At 38.4% G+C, this 21,025-nt stretch overlaps 1 protein-coding gene across 4 annotated transcripts in view; it reads left to right on the plus strand.

Annotated features, from left to right (window-relative positions):
• LOC124605204 (puromycin-sensitive aminopeptidase) overlaps positions 1 to 10,894 on the plus strand; it is a 165,298-nt gene extending 154,404 nt beyond the window's left edge. For all 4 annotated transcript variants that reach the window (XM_047136741.1, XM_047136739.1, XM_047136742.1 and 1 more), the window contains exons 13-14: positions 2,482 to 2,604; positions 9,523 to 10,894. In XM_047136741.1, coding sequence (XP_046992697.1) covers positions 2,482 to 2,604; positions 9,523 to 9,747 — 348 coding nt within the window. In that variant the 3' untranslated portion in view covers positions 9,748 to 10,894. The remainder of the gene's footprint in view (positions 1 to 2,481; positions 2,605 to 9,522) is intronic.
• The last annotated feature ends 10,131 nt before the right edge of the window (positions 10,895 to 21,025 follow it).

A 21,025-nucleotide genomic window follows, 5' to 3' on the forward strand; every position in this document is an offset into this window, starting at 1 on the left:
TAGGGGCAGAGGGATGAAACTAAGATTTCAGCATATCTATTCTATTCTGTCAACTTAATAGTAGAACTGTAGTTACGAGGGAGTTGAAAACGGAGGAGGAGAGAGATGCAACACAAAGTAATGTTGAATTGAATTTTTCACAACTTTAGTAGTGTGATCAATATTAGAGATAGACTTTTTACTGTAATTCGTGTCAGAAGTTTAGGTGCGGCCTGTATTTGCATGAAGCCTATATTCTTGCAAACATGGTATTTCAGTCATGAAACCAAATTATTTTTAAAAGATCAATTCTATTATCGCCATTTTGTAAAACTGTAATAACTACGAAATTTACCAATAATTACATTTTGTTTTTTGAAATAGTGTCATTAATGTGTTCACAATGTGATGAAGGTTACACTTAGTGAAACAAATGTACGAACACCACCTTGCTCGCATAGTCCACCCCCAACCCCCTTGTACACACAGTTTTTACCATGTATCTACAACAGTAAAACTGACCCATATACATCACATATGCTTAAATACCTCATGGAAATACAGCCCTCCTTTTTCCATAATTGTTAGATCTCAGTTTGGCAATCATCTAACAGTGTACCCATGCTGTGCATGGTGGAGGGTAGTTGTGATACCCCAGACCTACTCTGCATCACCATCATAGTCATAATCATTATTATTATTATTATTATTATTATTATTATTAATGCTGGCGATGAGACACGAAACATTGGCAGCCGACATCTTCACTTTTTTCTGTTAATTGTCGAAGTATTTTGCAACTGTGGAAGCATGAAATGTCTTTCCCTGGACTCTTTTTTCCATTACACAATGATCTATTATAATTGCATCATAGCAACACAGCAAAAGGACCACTTCTTATTGGTACAATTCACAATGCTCACAACATGATAATTATGTGAACTGGACACTGTTTGGTATCTAATGTTTTCCATTAGGACTTCATGTATGTTGCGCATGTGCATGGAGCACATTCCTCTTACCATGCCCCTTCCCGCCTAATAGCAAACAACCTGTGATGCAGTCATAGCATTTTGCATTTGAGCTGTGTTTTTCATTGTGAACTTCTTTTCGGGATCTTCTTTTGGTTGTAATATGTTAATTTCAGTGTCCCATTGAAGTGTTGGCCCTTTTCAAGTGTCATGATACTTGTAGTTGTATAATAAATAAAGTGCAGTACATTTGTTGTATTGTTATTGAGAGATTATAATATTAAATGTTGTTATGAAGTTGCTTTATGCACATAATCCACAATGTATCTCCAGTGAATTTATTGAAAACTTATTGTCCAATTTGGTCTGGCATCAACAGGGATGAGCGTATTTGTATTAAAATATTGCAGTTCTTTTCTGATAGAAATTACACTGTGCTTCTTTTCCAAAGAGACTATAAACCAAAGGGTAACACTAGCACTGATAAGAAACTATCCATTGTATTTTCTTTTAGTAGTTGTTTATTTTTAATATACTAAAACTACCAGATTCATTTAGATAAAAGATCAGGTTAGATTTGATGTATGTATGTATGTATGTAAGAAAAGAGATTGATCATTATTTTATTAAGATTAATCATTAAACATTATTGTTGGTTAAATGACACTGAAAATTTTGCAATATCTCTGCTGTTATCTCACTGCTTTTTCAATTTTGTTAAAACAGCACTTTCTTTGAGATGTTCATATGAAAATGCTGTTTTACCTATCGGTTTCGAATTTTTTACGATTCAGTCACCTGAATATCAATGCCAAGGGAGTTACTGCTTCAGGCAGTTAAAAAAATTTAATTACCATCCAAAGAAAACTGCAAGAATCACTACATTTGGCAATCAGTGTTACATGATCCAAGTACTGTTGCTCCTGCCTGTAAGGCTTGTCGTATTTGGTTACAGAAATGAGAGAGTTGAAAATGTACTTGATTTTGTTGTACTTCCAGCACTGAAGTGATATAATGGATGTGTGTAGCACCCACTGCAAATATTAGAAAATAATAGTACATTTGAGTAATATCAAATTCATTTAGTGCAATGCAGCAGCAGGTATTTTTGTAGTATTTGGAATGAAATCACCACAATAACATATATTATTACAAAATCAAAAGGTTTGTTATGAAACACTGTAGATGATCCAAATATTTATTATTAGATAGTAAAACTTCATCACTGGCTGTTCTACATTGTTCATCAAGATATTTAGTAGCAGATGGACGTACAAAGCAAGTTTAAATTTAGTATAGTTGAAGGAGAATCTGTGCAACCTTAACTATTGAGTCTGCCAATTATAAAGCTCAGATAAATTAACTGTGATATCCTAGGTCTTGCATTGCTCATTGCTGTAAGTGTGAGGTGGTTTATAGCCTCTTCACTCTGCTTGTTGTAATGCTGCATCTGGATTTGAGCCCTAGTTATAAATTATATATTTTTTCTATAAGCAAGACTGTCTAATTAAAATCTGCAATTTATTTCCAGGAAGAAGTTCGTTCTCAAGATACAGTATTTGTCATTATTTCTGTGGCAATGACAAAAGTTGGGAGAGAGCTTGCCTGGAACTTTTTCAAGGAAAATTGGCAGGAACTGATGAATCGTTATGAGGTATGTTAAGTGTTCCTCCCATTTCCTTGCAAAATGCCAGTATGTAATAACATTTTGGGTTATCACATTTGTGCCAGCAGGTTTGTTCTGAATGAATTTCTCCTTGTTTGCAAAGACAGAGCCAACCCTTTACACTGGGAATTTGCTTAACCACAAGAAGTCCTGTCAAATGAAATTGCAGATGTAGAAATTAAGTTCCTCATGACAGCATTATTATGTAAAACATTGGTTTTCTAGCTGTATCAGATTAGACTAAAAACTTGAGCTTTCTTTGCTAACCTCCTTCGCCTTCATAGGGAACAGCTGACAGTTGTCATGCTAATACAGATGGCATCATTGTGTTAGATGTTGGTAGGGCCAGTTTGAAAGGAAATTATTCTTATTTCACAGTAGTCTCTCAAAAGTCCAATCTGACTGGTGAGCATTATTTTTACATTAATTAAATAGCATACTTCTAAGGGGCTTATATTTCAATACTTTTAATGTATTTTGGTGGTCTAATTTCTGTAAAAGACAAATATTTATGACAGAACTGAACAAATTATAAACATTTTTACCTTGGAGGACCACGGCCAGTTATTTTGGCCAGTGTAATATTTCTTACTTTTGATGCCTTTAAAGATGCAACAGCGGATTTTTGCATCTGCTTACCTCATTTTATTTCATTGTTGTGATCTCATTCCCTCTTCTTCTTTCCATTTTACTTTATTTAGTGGAACAGTGGCCATACTGGAGATGCGTTCTCTGTCAATGCATTGTTGTACTGTGCAGAAATTTAGCGGTCCTCATTATGATGATGCGCCATTGTTTCCATTCAGACGAGCTTCTGTAAGTCCACAAAATTTGTATGCAATATTTTGGGCCAGATGCCTTGTCGGTACACTGTCAAGCTTGGCTACCAGAGATGGACATTGCCGAATTAAACACGTGGATCATCTACAGAGAGACAACAGGAGAAAAATTTGTGGGCGACAGTTTCTTTTCAGATTAGCAGAGCAACTCCCCTCTGTGTATTTGCAATCAAGGAAAGGACTTGTCCATACATACATACATTGCAACCACTGAAGCACGAGGGTTGGAACTTTAATAGTGGCAACTATTTATTTACAGCTCTTACAAAATAGATATGTGTTTCAAAGTTTTACTGACCTTCAAAGTAGTCACCAGCATTATGTATAACCCGTTGCCAGCGATGTGGAAGTCGTAGGATATTCTTAGCAGTGCCAGTTGTGTTGACAGTTCGAGCGGCGTGGTCTATTGCCTGACTGATTTGTAGCAGTTCTGAAGTGAATGCCATGAAGTGTTTCCTTCAGTTTAGATATTGAGTTGAACTCGTGTGGGCTTAAGTCAGGGGAGTGCAGTAGATGGTATAGCACTTAGCAGCCCCATCAGTCAAACAAATCAGTAACAGCCAGGTCGTGCAGAAAATGTCATCACTTCTGTCTCTAAGCTGGTCATAGGTTGTGTTCCAAAAATGAACAGCATAGAGACAGAAGTGATGACACTTTCTGCAGGACCTGACCATCATTTTGCAGAACAATGCTCAAGCACGTGCAGTGCAAGCTGTTACTGATTTATTTGACTGATGGGGCTGCTAAGTGCTATACCACTTACTGCACACCCCTGACTTAAGCCCTCACAAGTTCAACTCGATTTCTAAACTGAAGGAAACACTTCACAGCATTTGCTTCAGAACTGCTACAAATTCCTTGGGAAATAAACGACACCACTCGAACTGTCTACACAATGCTGGTGACTACTTTGAAGGTCGGTGAAACTTTGAAACACTTATCCAGTGTGAACGAGCTGTAAATAAATAGTTGCCACTATTAAAGTTCCAATCCTCATATGTAAGGTACTATTACAGAAGACCTGCCAGGTAGGAGCATGCAAAAGTTCAAACAAAACTAAAAATCTGTGTTTGCAGTACAAGAAATTCATATGTGGTCCATGTGCATTAAATGTTCAGTACACGCGTGCAAACTTTTTTGATAAAGATGGTGGCTTTGATTGAAAAAGTGTCATATTCTATAATTGCCACAGCAGTTTGTCGATTTCCATTTGTATTTCCTAATAAATATATGTTTATGATCTGTTTGGGCTTTAACTGAGAACAAGTCACAGAGATAAAAAATGTTACCTTATAATTACATGCTTGTTTGCATTTGTTACTTTAGTATCCAAGTTCAGTTTCAGTGAATATTGGGAATATAGTTTCTGTGGAAAGTTTAAGCATATCACACTGGTAGAGTATGCGTAATACACTAGTGACTTTAAAGTCTGAATTGATATTTTAGTAAAGAAAAAAAAAAGGAAAAAGAAAAGAGAGGTCAACATCATCGGTGAAAAGACAGGTAGCAGTCCTTCCGAGTAGTTTGCTAATTCTGGTCCTCCTAGTGTCAAAATTATTATTGCACATTCTGATCTACAGTCTCTTTGATGACAAGAGTCCCAGTAGATTTATGCTTGGAACAAGTTTTGTTCAACCAAAAATAATTTTATGTTCAGTTATCTCGCTCCTGGTGGTCTGCTTCTTAATGGGATTGTTCTACCACAGTCTCAGTCGGTCAGTCTTCTTGTGCTCTTGTATCTTTTAACTTGCAATGTAGTAACTTACCTTTGCAAACAATATCAGTTTTTCGACAGCTCAGATAATTGTACATTTTTTGCAATTTGCCATTCACCACTAACATGGTCGGTCACTGTTCAAAAAAAATTGTGTAGTTTTCCATCTTCTAATAACCTTAGGGAAGTAGTCAGGCAAGGAGATTCCGTATCACCAGAAATATTACAGGCAGCTCTAGATGAAGGTTTCAAATCGCAAGACCCATTTTGCAGACTATTCTATTGATTCCAAATTTATTTTTCTCAGAGCATCATAATACACTCCTGGAAATTGAAATAAGAACACCGTGAATTCATTGTCCCAGGAAGGGGAAACTTTATTGACACATTCCTGGGGTCAGATACATCACATGATCACACTGACAGAACCACAGGCACATAGACACAGGCAACAGAGCATGCACAATGTCGGCACTAGTACAGTGTATATCCACCTTTCGCAGCAATGCAGGCTGCTATTCTCCCATGGAGACGATCGTGGAGATGCTGGATGTAGTCCTGTGGAACGGCTTGCCATGCCATTCCCACTGGCGCCTCAGTTGGACCAGCGTTCGTGCTGGACGTGCAGACCGCGTGAGACGACGCTTCATCCAGTCCCAAACATGCTCAATGGGGGACAGATCCGGAGATCTTGCTGGCCAGGGTAGTTGACTTACACCTTCTAGAGCACGTTGGGTGGCACGGGATACATGCGGACGTGCATTGTCCTGTTGGAACAGCAAGTTCCCTTGCCGGTCTAGGAATGGTAGAACGATGGGTTCGATGACGGTTTGGATGTACCGTGCACTATTCAGTGTCCCCTCGACGATCACCAGTGGTGTATGGCCAGTGTAGGAGATCGCTCCCCACACCATGATGCCGGGTGTTGGCCCTGTGTGCCTCGGTCGTATGCAGTCCTGATTGTGGCGCTCACCTGCACGGCGCCAAACACGCATACGACCATCATTGGCACCAAGGCAGAAGCGACTCTCATCGCTGAAGACGACACGTCTCCATTCGTCCCTCCATTCACGCCTATCGCGACACCACTGGAGGCGGGCTGCACGATGTTGGGGCGTGAGCGGAAGACGGCCTAACGGTGTGCGGGACCGTAGCCCAGCTTCATGGAGACGGTTGCGAATGGTCCTCGCCGATACCCCAGGAGCAACAGTGTCCCTAATTTGCTGGGAAGTGGCGGTGCGGTCCCCTACGGCACTGCGTAGGATCCTACGGTCTTGACGTGCATCCGTGCGTCGCTGCGGTCCGGTCCCAGGTCGACGGGCATGTGCACCTTCCGCCGACCACTGGCGACAACATCGATGTACTGTGGAGACCTCACGCCCCACGTGTTGAGAAATTCGGCGGTACGTCCACCCAGCCTCCCGCATGCCCACTATACGCCCTCGCTCAAAGTCCGTCAACTGCACATACGGTTCACGTCCACGCTGTCGCGGCATGCTACCAGTGTTAAAGACTGCGATGGAGCTCCGTATGCCACGGCAAACTGGCTGACACTAACGGAGGCGGTGCACAAATGCTGCGCAGCTAGCGCCATTCGACAGCCAACACCGCGGTTCCTGGTGTGTCTGCTGTGCCGTGCGTGTGATCATTGCTTGTACAGCCCTCTCGCAGTGTCCGGAGCAAGTATGGTGGGTCTGACACACCGGTGTCAATGTGTTCTTTTTTCCATTTCCAGGAGTGTATTTGCTCTTCTATGGCCTGACATCAATTTACTCAAAGCACCTTCAAGTGATACAGATGGGGATCAAAATTTCCATAGAGGGCTCATTATAATTATACAACAAAGAAAAAAAGCATGAAATACAAATTTGAGATTGCAATTTTGAACTCTTACATCAATACAAAACTTTTTCACACACAACACCTTTTATGTGAGATTATAAGTATACTTTCTGTCAAGTAAATGGCAATGCCACCAACTTTATTATATGCTCTGCAATAAGATGATGATAGGTTATGTTTTGTTGTTTGGAAACAACGACTGTTTTTACTGATTCATGGTGTTCTTTAATAACTTATACATATGGAGCCACTCCTGCAATAATGACAATGTTATGAAAAGAATAGACTTCTACTCATCATATAGTGAAATTTTCCATTGTTCAGTTGTGTAATAAATTATTCAGAAGTACCTAAGCATTGTATGCTAAAAACCAAAAATAATAAATTACTCTCTTGCTAGTTTAGGTATGTGTGAAATATGTATGAATTGCATACACTGTCATTATATAGTGTAGCACAGGTGGTGTGTGTGTCCCACAAAAACATGACTCTTGTTCTGCAGTTACATTGCTTCATTGACATGGCATTTTGTGATTCTTTTCTGAGTAACTCTTAATTTTTATTCTTGATAGGTAAGAGCTTAGTAACACTACAGTGCACATTCAAAATATTGTTCAGTATTTCTAGAATAGTGGAAATTACAGAGTACCTCCCTAATCGATTGAGATTGAGATCATGTATTGTGTACAATCCTCTTCCTGTGCAACTTAATCAATGAATGTTATGTTTTTAAATCTTGTGCATTTACATTGTATCTCTTTTATCTGCTCTTTCTCCCCCCACCTCTCTCCTTCCCTCCCTCCTTCTCTCCCTCCCTCCTTCTCTCCCTCCCTCCCTCCCTCCCTCCCTCTCTCTCCCCCTCCCTCCCTCCTTCTCTCTCCCCTTCTCCCTCCCTCTCCCTCTCCCCCTCTCCCTCCCTCTCCCCCTCCCTCCCTCTCCCTCCCTCTTCTCCCCCCCTCCCTCCTCCTCCTCCTCCCCCCTCCCTCCTTCTCCTCCTCCCCCCTCCCTCCTTCTCCTCCCTCTACATTTTTACCTACTCCACTCCACAAAAAATCCAACCCCACAGGTCTCCTTTCTGGTTGTCCTTTTGTGGCTGGCTAAAACGTTCTTACAGAATAAAAACCTCCGTCTTTGTTGACCAACATCGCCAAACTATTGTCCCTAACCTCCTATCCCACATTCAAGACACTGCTAACTTTCTTTACTGCCTCTCCACAGATTCTGCCCCATTACTACCAGACTCCTTGTTGGTCACTGTGGACACGACATCCGTGCACACCAACCACCACCAAGCCCATAGTCGTGCGGCCATGGAACACTATGTTTCCTAACATTATCCTGATACCAGACCTACCACCTCTTTTCTAATCCCCCTATCCAGCCCCATCCTGACCCACAATTATTTCACTTTCAAAGGTCAAATCTAAGAACAAATCTGTGGTACTGTCACAGCACCATCCAATTTCAACTTGTTTATGGGCCATCTGGAGGTATCCCTCCTATCTAATCAGCACCAGATAGATGTCACCCGTTTTACATAAAAAGGTCTTATGGCTTTGCCATTCGTGGATGCCACATCTGTGGTGGAAAGCAGGAGTTGCCTTACCAGAGCCTTTACTGGCAGACAGTATCCTATCCAGCTCATCCACAAACAAGGCTCCCATGCCATCTGCTCCTCTGACACCGGTAAACCTGTTAACCAGCCACTGACCAGCCCTCCCGTGATCACAAAGTTTCGCCCTGGTCATCAAAAGCTCAAAAACATTTCTCTCCAACCCTCCATTTTTCCCCTCTCCCTCTACCTGCATCTGTTTTTGTTGTATCCTCTGTACGCTTTTCATCTTGTTGTGCAGCTGCGAAGCCATCTCTTCAAAGACTTACCTCTTTCCCACTACCCCCTCCTTGGGTCCTTCCCTATCCCATCTTCACCTGCATCTGCTCAGGCAACTGCTTTCCATAACAGAGTATCAATAATTGGTCTTGCTGTGGCCACAGGAGTGTGTGTGTTTGGGTATCAGCATGGTTTGTGTGTGAATATGTGTGCTACTGCTAGAGAAAGAACTGGTGCTCAAAACTTAGTGTGTGCTGTATCCTGTTGTGTGTTGCTGTGCTCCATGAATCGATCTGCTATAGGTGAGTGAATGTCTTTCCCTTATATTAATTGTTATAACTGGTAGCAGTTTTAGTTGATGTAAAGTAGTGCAAACAAAGGGAAAGATGGTATAGGACTTGCGGAAGTGATGTTCAGTTGTATTTTATGTTAACAATTTTTTGTTTGTTTATACTAGCACACCAAAACCCATAGTCCCTTTAGCTCCAGGAGCTGGCTTTAGTGATTATTTAGTAAAGAGAATCTCATAGTGTTCTGCATCTCAGATATTTTTTAAGTTCAATTTTGCGAAAACCCTTGTCACTCACATTATATTTCAGTTTTGTTCTGCTGTAGGGATTTTTTTTTATGTATAAAAATTTTCACTTATTGATACAAAGTCTTCTCTCTATTGCATATAGGGAGGTTTTCTGCTAGCTCGTCTAGTAAAATATACAACGGAGAACTTTGCCAGTGAAGAACAGGCTACAGAAGTGGAAAATTTCTTTCGTGAACATCATTCTCCAGGTACAGAACGCACTGTCCAACAGAGCTGCGAGACAATACGGCTGAATGCTGCTTGGCTAGCACGTGATTCGGAATCAACGCGAAAGTACCTCATTGAGACACAAAAACACTCTTCGTAACTACTTGGCTTGTGTAAAGTCATATGTTGCTAGGGAATGCAGTTCTGTGTAACTAAAATAAAAAAAAAAGGTTTTTATACAGAAGAAAACTTCTTTAAGTGGAATTTGTGCTTTTATATTGTGCAGTGCACTTGTGGTGTGAAACTATCAATAACAGCAACATTCACTTTTTCTGTGTCGTCTTAGTAATGTATATGCTGTTGCCTGTATGTATGTTACGATAGGAATTGAGAAGAGTGTGGAAGAGAATATCGATACAACTACCTGTAATAATTCTTTCATACAGTACAATTGATTACCCGTAATTAGACTAGTTCTGGAGTAAGTTTTAGCTTAACATTTGCAATAGTTTATCATTTCAGTTGAATGTAAAATAACATTGCTGTCGTGTTACTGTTTACTTAAGAAACATGAGGACATTTTCTTGTGTACACAGCTCATAATGTGTATACAGTTGTCACCTCCCATCCTGTCAGAGAAGTAAACAGGTAATAATTTAAAAAAAGAAAATACCAAACAGTGTACAAATCATAAGTGCCAGTAAATGAACTATAACTTTGTTTTGGTTAGTATTTTCGATGCCTAAAGGCCATTGAGGACAATGTTGGGCTGTGTAAGCCTTTCTTTAGGTCATTTTGGTATCTGTCAATATGGATGTCCTGCTCTGATTTTGGTACTTAATACTTCTGTTAAGAATCGTTTTGTTTTAAAACTGTCAGAACAATAACCAGAGCAGTTCCTGTTGATAATGTGAAGTACAATTACAATATGATACCTGATAGTATGTTGTTAGTTACGTATGCACATATGTACATACTTTTTATAAAATCTTATTTGAGTTCATCTTATATTTATTGATTTGTTTTGTTAACTTAATAAGCTTGTATAATTTTATCTTTCTGGAAAAAGGTCTGACTTTTCATATATTTGACACACAAAATACATTGTTATTTTGTATTATTAAAATTGTATCTTTAAAAAGGCACTTCAAGGCAGGCACTTGGCAAATTGGAAAACAAATATAATGAAATCAGTGAAAAAGTATTGTATCCCAGAAACAAGTTTATTTTCTGTTGGATTCTGTAAAATTTGAGACTTGTGAAAATCTTGAACATTTCAGAATAAATATTCGTGTTGTTCCATCTTATATCCACCTCATTTCACATACCCATACACGTAAATTCGCATTTGATTGTTATTCAATTTTATAATGGTCAAAAGGCTTTCTACATTTATTCATGTATAACTGAATTGTTACTTGCCGCTTTGCGTCGTCATCCTCTGTAAAGATAATGACGAAGACATGGTATGCCAGCTAAAGTCCTCAAATCACATCTGTGAGGAGGCAATGTTCAAATCTGATTGGCATTTCAGTTTTTTAAAGCAATGTGGTTCTTGCAACAATCATCTTCCACATCTTTTTCCCTGCTTTGCTTGGCCATTTTTGAAGAAAAAAGGAAACCAAAAGTAAAATCACAGAATGAATACCAGCAGTTAGATGAAAGCAGCTATCTGAGTATAAGGGTGAGAGACAGCACCAATTATACCATTCTGTTGTTTATCTGTACCACAATGAAAATGACTGCTTTAGTGTACATTCACCAGTGACTCTTCCAGAAAAATTGAGATCTGAGGAACTTCCTTTTGAAAATTCCCATGGAAATGGTTGAATTTGTTTCTACTTTATTCAGATGCAGGTCTGATTCTAAATTAATGTGTTTTTACAGGAAAACATACACGTGTCAAAGTGATTATGTTGTGAGCATATGCTTCAGCCCAGTTAAATGGCTGAGTCGTGACAGTCTTGCAGCCAACTGGTTGGAGGTTAAGCTTATAATGAAGTGTGCTGTCGTGCAGACAGCGTTTACTTTACATCAGAGTGGAGTGGGGCCCAGGGATGTAAATCCCAATGTTTGTGCTAAACACAATTGGGTTTGCCAGTGTATACAGAGCTGACAGTATTAAGTTACATAAAACTGCAGACATGCACAATTAGAAAAAGCTTTTGGTCACAGCTTTTATCAGTAAAACACACACACACACACATCATTCATACACACAAGCAAGCACACCTTGTGTACACATGACTGCAAATTATAGCATTTCGGGCTGGAAGCATTCTTCTTATAGTTAGTGTCTTCTGTCAAGTCTGTAGATAGAATATTACTTCTGAATTTGCTGAACACTTCATACATGGCTCTCTTTAGGCTAAGTTTGGCTCCATGCAGTTGTTGATTATCTGTGAGGTTTTGGAAAAATTTAAATTTGCGGCGAGCCTCTCTTTGCCTTCATAGCAGCTTTCTAACTTGGCTGTTGCACGGTAGATCTTTCCCATTCCTCACAACATTGCTCAGCAGATACTTCATCTAAAGAATATTGTTGAATATTTGATCTTCATCCACTGAAACTTGACATTATTAGTGCTGGATCTGAAATTTTCGTATTGACTACCCAGGTAAATTGAGACCTGAGGAACTTCCTTTTGAAAATTCCCATGGAAATGGTTGAATTTGTTTCTACTGTTTATTAGGGCTGGAGCTGAAATTTTCGTATTGACTACCCAGGTAATCTGAAATTGTTTCTTGTCTCACTTAAGTAGAAATATCATACTACCTTTCTTTGCGTTCCTATGTACTTCCTATTCAGTGATGCTGTGACAGCTGTATGATCACCAATTCCCTGCTTTATGGTTAATGAGTTGAAAAGTTCAGTCAGTCTGTCACTAACAGATCTACAATGTTACCTTCACAAGTCAGTTCGCTGATGAACTGCTCAGTGTAATTTTTGGTATGGTATTTAAAACTATTTCCTGTCCCTACTACCCAACATAATTTCTTGAGTCTCACAATCTCCACCTTATACTGTAACATGACCAGGAAATTTACGTGAAATATTCTCAAACTTTCCCCACAAATGTTCCACCACTACTGCTCCTGTGGCAGGGAGTGTATAAAAGCTACATTTCGCGTTCAGAATCTGTACTAACCTCATGAGATATCGCATTTTTTATGGCTACAAACATGACTCCACCACCAGTGTTCAACCTGTCCAATCGGTGTTTGGAATTTCATGGTTATTAACATCTGTTTCAGCCAGCTTCCTGTCACTTGTACTAAGTGAGTATTTCTACCATTAATAAGCAAGGCTAGTTACAGGACCTGTGAATAGATGCTCCTGCAGTTAACTACTACTGTATTAACATTTTCTTCCTCCAATTTGCCATGAAAAATGCTAATTTCTTTAATTGTGGTAGTATTCTTCCCTTTCTGAAATCGAGACACATCTTATCGGACTCGTTGAGGGTATTCTCAGTCCTAAAAATCCAATAGCAAACCACACATACTCTGCTGTGCTAGTAATGCTTTCTTTCTGCGTATAGTACACACTAGACCTATTAAGGGGGTTCCTACAATTCTCACTCCAGTAGTGGAGATCGAGAAATCTGCATCCAAGATTGTCACACAATTGTCTGAGCCTCTGATTGAAACCTTTCATTCAGCTCAAAGCCAGAGGACCACTATTGATGCTAGGAACAATGCTCCAAAACATTAACTCTGCTTCTACCCTGCAAGTAAGGCTAGCCGTCTTCACCAAAGCAGCAGGCCACCTGTAAGTAAGAACTGAGGATGGCATGTGAAACCAGGTGGCAGGTGTCATTTTTGCCGAGATGAGCCACAATTGCAGCCAGATGCACTCATTGTGCTCAATTGTTGCTTGCAAAGCATCTTTCACAACTCAGACTTGATCCCTGGCAAGCAAACAGCTTGGACACTAACCTTCTTTTCCAATCCACCCACTATTTCCCTAAGGCGTTCCATTATCTGCCAACATTGGAGGCCCCCCCCCTGGGAAAAGCTTTTGGATTGTACAAATGAGAATGGGATGTTCCTTAAGACAATCACAGCTGGAAATGAGACATGGGTCTACGGTTATGATGTAGAGATTAAGAGTCAATCTTCACAGTGGGTTGGGAAAGGCTCTGTACGACCAGAAAAAGCTCGTCAGGTCAGGTCAAATGTCAGAGTTGTGCTGATAGTTTTCTTTGACTTTGAAGGATTAGTTCATCATGAATTCGTGCCACAGGGACAAACTGTTAACCAATGATACTATTGGATGGGTTACGACGCATGCGAGAAGGAAATTGCCTGAAACATGGCGAGACAATTCACGGCTATTGGATCACGATAACGCACACACATTAATCCCTGTTGGTGTGTCACTGTTGCACAAAAAATGAAATCGCTGTGCTGCCTCATCCTCTGTACTCTCCAGACCTGACCTCTGCGGATTTTTTTTATTTCCGAACTTGAAAACTCCATTGAAAGAATGAAGATTTGTAACAACAGATGAGATAAAAAAAAATTCGCAGATGGCACTTCATGCGATCCAGCAAGAGGCTTACCAAGACTGCTTCTGGAAGTGGAAACGGCGTTGGGAGTGATGTATCGATTGTGGAGGAGTGTATTTGGAAGGAGACCATGAACAGTAAATAAAAGGTAAGTGCACAAAAATTTTGTGACAAAGTTACGGAATTTTCTGGACAGACCTAGTAAGCTCCTGAATCACCATCCAAGCCAAAATAGGAACAGGATCAATACTCTTGTAATCCCAAGAAGTATATTTGAGGTGAAGCACCTTGGACACACAATACAAAATTGGAGTGTTTTGAGAACCAAAGAGGAAGAGCACTGAAATTGTCAATTTAAAAAAAAATATATAATGTAATTGCATAGATAAAAAAATCTGCTCACCTAGTGGCAGCAGGAGAACACACATGTTAAGGTATAGAAAACGGGAATCTTTCCGAGCCAGTGACTCTTCCTGGCAGAAGGGTTGAAGGGGAAGGAAGAGAGTTGATAGAAAATGACTTTAGAAGAGGGTTTGAGTGATAAGAGTTTGTGAGAGTGGCAAAAAACAAGCAAAAGAAAGAGAGAAAAGAAAGGAAAACAAGGAAAAATATTAAAAAAATCGTGGGGAATGACATGGGGTGAGTGGGTGAGAATTTCTCTTTGGAAAGTAAAGTTGGACCTTTTCCTTAAATAAAATGCAGAATTTGGTCAGTTATAGATCACTTAGCACCTAAGACAGAATTACAATCTTTTCCTTCTTATCTTCCCAGAACTACCGTACTTTGTGTGTTTCTTGTGTTCATTTGACACAAACTCCTAGATTGTGAATTTCAAATTTTGCTGTATTGATCAGTAGCCTGAAACTTTCCCCATTTTCTATGCTGTCTTCCACGATGTTAAATTTCTTCTCATCTCTTCCAGCCATCCCATGATATTTTTCAATTCTGAAATGAAATTACAAATTTTCTTTGTTAGCCTTTTGTTTTTCATTTTGTAAATTGACCATAAAATTTTAATCTCTTCTTTCTTATTGTATCTGCGATTGTTTTTATGTTTCTGTACTGATCTTTATTTCTCCTCTTGGTCCATCTGTTATCTTTGTTCTTTTGTGGTACTAAATTTTTTCTGAGTGTTTTCCTTTTTTCTTCTCCAGTTCTTCTTGTTCACCTCTTCTATTCAGTGTTAGGCATTCAGATCTTAAAGTGCTTCCAGTTTAATTACTGTTCTGCAAATTTTTGCCTGGAATGGTACTGTTCTCTTATTATATCTTGTACCCATTCTCCCAAATACTTAACATTATCATTGCACTTGATGTTCCTGTGTTGTGTTTGTACATAATTTTTCTCAATTGTGTTTATGTTCAATGTATTCTATTTTCTCATATGATATTTGCAATCCAGTTTTAGGTGCAATTTTGTCAAGTGTTTCTACCATTAATTTTGCATTTGTTTTGCCGAAAGCAAGGCATTTCCCTCAGGTCTTCCTCTAACTTGTCCTATATGGATTCCTTAATTTTTTTTTCTAGTAATTCTTTATCCCACTCTCTCATGACCATGTCTAAGACCAGCTTGCAGAGAATTGGTGAGAGCCAGTCACCCTGCCAAACACCTGTGTTAATTCTGATGGGTTCAGAAACTTCCCCTAGAAATTTAATTTTTGAAATTGTCTCTGTGAGTGTGTGTTCAACTAACTGTGTAGTGGTTTTGTTGATACCTTCTTCTTCTTCTTCTTCTTCTTCCATGTTAGGAATATCATGTAACAACTGTTCTGATCCTAAGGATGGTTTTCAAGTTACAAATTTGCTCTGGGCACAATCTAATTTTTTTTTTTTTTTTTTTTTTTTTAAACCCGCTTGGTACTTGCCAGTTTTGTGTTCTACTTTTTGGAGTATATGATATGAAAAAACTATGATTGGAAACAAAGAGTTGTTGTTGGGTTGTTTTGGGGGAAAGAGACCAAACAGCGAGGTCATCGGTCTCATCGAATTAGGAAAGGATGGGGAAGGAAGTCGGCCGTGCCCTTTCAAAGGAACCATCCCAGCAGTTGCCTGGAGCAATTTAGGGAAATCATGGAAAACCTAAATCAGGATGGCCGGACGCGGGATTGAACCAGGAAACAAAGAGAGAGAGAAGAAATGCTATTGGGAAAGCCATCAAAACAAGCAAAATTTTAGAAACAAGGCAAACAGAAAGAGGGAGTCATTATAGAGACATAATCTTCTGTGTTTGAGAAATAAAATAATGCAGAAGATGGCTGTAAAAGTCAATCATTGCGGTCTGGTGAAAAACAAATGCACAAAAATGAGAAAGAATTACATAGAAGCAAGGTAAGTGGAGAGTGGGAAAGGAAATTTCTACCAAATTCCCAAATAAATCAGTAAAAAATGATCAGGAGAAGGCTCTACAGTGTAGTGAATCATAAACAAAGTGTTACACGCAAATTAGTAAATAACAGTGGACCCATCTAATAACATGGAAAACAGTGCTAGAAAATATGTAGAGACAAGATGCTGGTTAATACAGGCGGTATAGGTTAACAAATTAGCGACCTAGCACATAAGGTCAAAAACAGACAACAGTTTGAACGAAATACATAACAACAAAGACTGACAAGGGAGTTACACAAGAAAGAATGCTGGCAACATGGGTAAATATATCAACAGAAATAATCAATTTTTGAAAATATAATGTAACTGGATATACAAAAAAAATTTACTCGCCAAGTGGTGCCAGGTGAACACATGTATCGGTATAGAAATTTACAAACTTTGGAGCCAGTGACTCCTCCTCCTGGCAGAAGTGCTGAAGGGGAAGGCAGAGAGGTGAAGGAAAAGAACTTCACCCCTCTTCCTTCCTCTTAACCCTTTTGCCAAAAGGAGGAGCCACTGGCTCAAAGCTTTCAAATTTCTATACCTTTATGTATGTGTTCTCCTGTAACCGCTTGGTGAGTAGATTTTTTTATCCATCCAACTACTTTATATGAAGAATACTGAAAATATGACAAAACCAATAACGGCACAAATGAACTAAATCAATGGCCTAACAAACAGTTCCTCTTAAACACGTTGATGATGTCCTCTTTCTTCGTTTGGGTCATCTAAGGACCACACACCAATTTCAATGCTTCCTTCAGTATTCTTTCATCTTTTCATTATGTATCCTTTTTGTCTCCTCAGACCATTTTGACCCCGTCTTCTTCTCCCTCTTGCCTTGGAATCCTTCCATTTTTAACACTTTCCTCTTGAAACTATCTCTCTTTCTGTTGCTTTTTTTCACTTATGTTTTTTCTTTCCAAATCTTTCCTAACTTCTTGTATCCAGGCTATTGCTGACTCCTTGTCCCAAAATTATTTAAAAATCTGTTTGGTTAACCTGTTGCTGTTCGTTATGTATAAGTGTCCAAAAAAATAGCAGTCGCCTCTTTCATAGTGTTTCATTTATGTTTTCTATGTCGCGATAAACTTCTTCATTGCTTCTTAATTTCCATATTTCTGTATTTTTTGATGGTCCAAGTACTTTTTTAATGATTTTTGTTTCTAGGCCTTCAAGTTTGTGTAATTTGTAGTTCAGTACTAAACATTCACTTGCATAAAGACATTCTGGTTTTATTACTGTGTTCTGTATCTTCACATTTTTAGACAGGCACTTTTTGTTGTAGACATTCCTAGTTATTCCAATAAGCTCTCTCCATTTTATGTACTCTTTCTTCTATAGCAAATTTTTCTTTCTAGTGTTATTTGTAGTTCAGTACTAAACATTCACTAGCATAAAGACATTCTGGTTTTACTACTGTGTTCCGTATCTTCAAATTTTTAGACAGGCACCTTTTGTTGTAAACATTCCTAGTTATTCCATAAGCTCTCTCCATTTTATGTACTCTTTCTTCTATAGCGAATTTTTCTAAGCCATTTTCTTGGATAATTTCTCCCAAATATTTAACTTTATTTTCCCTCTTTATCCGGCCAATATCTGTTGCTAGGGATTCCGGAGCATTTTTTATATCTGTCATAATTTTTTTTTTTCCACAGATATTCTTAAACCTGCTTTGTTGGCTATTTCTTCTAAGAGATTGATTTGTATCCCAGCATTTGTTAGGTTTTCAGAAAGAATGGCAAAATCATCTGCAAATGCTAAACAGTGAATTTCAGTGCCTTTGTTTTTAGTTCCCAGTTTGATTGGTGATAGCTTCTCTTCTTTTAGTTTTTGTTTCCATTCTCTTACTATTTTCTCTAGTACATACTTAAAGAGGAGGAGACATGCCATCGCCTTGCCTCACACCTGTTTTTATGTTGAATGCCTTTGATATTTCACACTAAAACTTTACTTTTGATTTGGTGTCTGTGAGTGTTTCACAAATAAGGTTTGCTAATTTAGATTTGATGCCAAATTCTCTGATCACTTTATCTAGTGTTTCCCTATCAACTGAGTCAAATGCCTTTTTAAAATCTATAAAAATGTTACAAGTACATCTTTGGAGTTTGTAAGTCTATGACAAATTATGGACTTTAGATTGAAAATCTGTACTGAGGAAGATCTGCCCTCTCTAAATCCACTCTGTTACTCTTCCAATTGGCTATCAAGTGTTGCTTCTACCTTCTTTAGTAGTATTGTTGAAAATATTTTACAACCCACTGGCAACAAAGATATACCTCTGTAGTTATTTGCATTTTGCTTATCACCTTTCTTGCACAAGGGATGGATGATAGCCACTTTCCAGTCTTGTGGTATCTTTTCCGTTTCCCATATTTCTTCAAACGTGAGCTGAAGGTTAGTTATAATTTTTGGTTGAGACCATTTAATAAGTTCGGCTGTAATTGAGTCTTCTCCACTGGCTTTGTTGTTTTTCAGGGTACTTATTGCTTTTTTAATTTATTGAGCTGTAGGTGGTGGATCTGCTTCTGTATTTTCATGAAGATCTGGGAATTCTAGCTTACAGTTTGGTTCTTCACAGTTCAATTACTTTTCAAAGTACTTTCTTAGTATTTCACAATTCTGGCTGTTGCTTAGGCCTATTTTACCATTTTCTTCTGTGAAGCAAATACCTGGAGCTTGGTTGGTAGCCCTTTACATGACTTTTTAAACATCTGAGAGAAATTCTGGGAGTTATTTTTTACAAAGTTGTTTTGTATGTCAACAAGTTGTGATTTTTCAAAAGATCTTTTGGCACTCTGTATTATTCTTGCTGTTTCTTTCTTTTACATTCTACATGCATCAAGGTGTTCAGGCTTCCCAGAACATTTCCATTTCTTCCACTGCTTTGTTCTTCCACTGCTTCCTCACAGATTTCATTCCACCAGACTTTCTTCTTCATTTTTTATTGTTCCAAATACATTTTTCGCTGCCCTGTTGATTTCTTTCGATATTTCTGTCCATTTCCCTGATTTAGTTCCTTTAGTTTCTTCCAGAAAATCTTTTATTACCTCTTTGGTGATGTTGAACCTGTCTGTACTATATTTAATTAATTTTTGCTGTCTCTCTTCATTTTTATTGGGGAGAAGTTTCAGTTTAATTTTAGTCACGTTATGATCAGAATCAAATTCCGTGTTTCTTGCTAATTTTACATTCATGATTTCTTCAAAATTGCACGTAGAAATAGCCTTGTGATCTAACTGGAACTCCCCTAGCATTGGATTCAGAGAGATCCATGTTTTTGCCTGTTTTTGGTAATTTTTTGAAGAAAGTTGACATTACCCTCAATTGAAATGTTCTACAAAGACTGATTAGTCTTGTGCCATTTTTGTTGCTTTTATGAGCTGGATAATATCCTACTATTTTTCGAAATGATTTTTCCCTTCCCTATTTGTGCATTAAAATCCCCCATTTGTATAACATTTGATTTTGGACTTTTTGATATTTCTTCTTCTAGAAGTTCCCAGAATGCTTCTACTTTACTTGGATTTTTCTTATTGTCATCATTGATTTGAGCATGACAATTAAGAAAGGTATACTGTTTATTTTTGCATCTAACTGTGAGAAGAGATAGTCTTTCTGGACTGGATTTGAATTCTGTAATGTTATCTACTAAATTTTTATGAACATAGAAAGTGGAACCAAGTATTGGCATGTCTTTCATGATTTTCATTGCTGGTTTACCCTTAAAAAATGTATGGATTTTGATTTCTGTAACATTTTCATTCAAAAATCTTGTTTCTTGAACTGCTAAAATTGGTATTTTATGCTTATCTAAGAGAATTTCAAGTTCTTTTTGTTTACCAATTTTTAGTAATGAGTTTACATTCAAGGTGCCTGCAAAGAATTTCCTTTTGAAGAGTTTGGAAGGCTACCAAGGATGCTCCGACTCATCCTTAATGCAGATGTTGGGACTCCCCAGAACCCTAGATCCCGATGCACTGCATAAAGCAATGGTGGATTCTTCTTTCGAGTTACCACCTGGGGTAGTGCTTTCTTCTAGCGGACTTTCCATTCTGCAATTGAAATTGTACATTGTACATGGTAGGAAATAAATTCCAAGGTAAGATCGGATTGTTAGTCCAAAATGATTATTTTTCAGGGTTTTCTCCATTAGGTTCTTCCGCTCTCTCTGCCATTGGCAGTTAGGATTCCTCTTCCGCCTTTGAGACCATTGACCAGGCTTCACCTCTAGCCCTAGGCAGGGGCCCTCACAAGGTGCTACCATCTGGAGCCAGATGGACCCAGGTTTTTTTTTTACGAGGTGTTCCTCTCTCTCTCTCTCTCTCTCTCTCTCTCTCTCTCTTTATATATATATATATATATATATATATATATATATATATATATATATATATATATATATATATATATATATATATATATATATATAATGGAAGGAAACATTCCACGTGGGAAAAATTATATATAAAAACAAAGATGAGGTGACTTACCGAACAAAAGCGCTGGCAGGTCGATAGACACACAAACAAACACAAACATACACACAAAATTCAAGCTT

This window comes from Schistocerca americana, chromosome 3 (assembly GCF_021461395.2).
Source record: "Schistocerca americana isolate TAMUIC-IGC-003095 chromosome 3, iqSchAmer2.1, whole genome shotgun sequence".
Taxonomy (NCBI): Eukaryota; Metazoa; Arthropoda; class Insecta; order Orthoptera; family Acrididae; genus Schistocerca; species Schistocerca americana.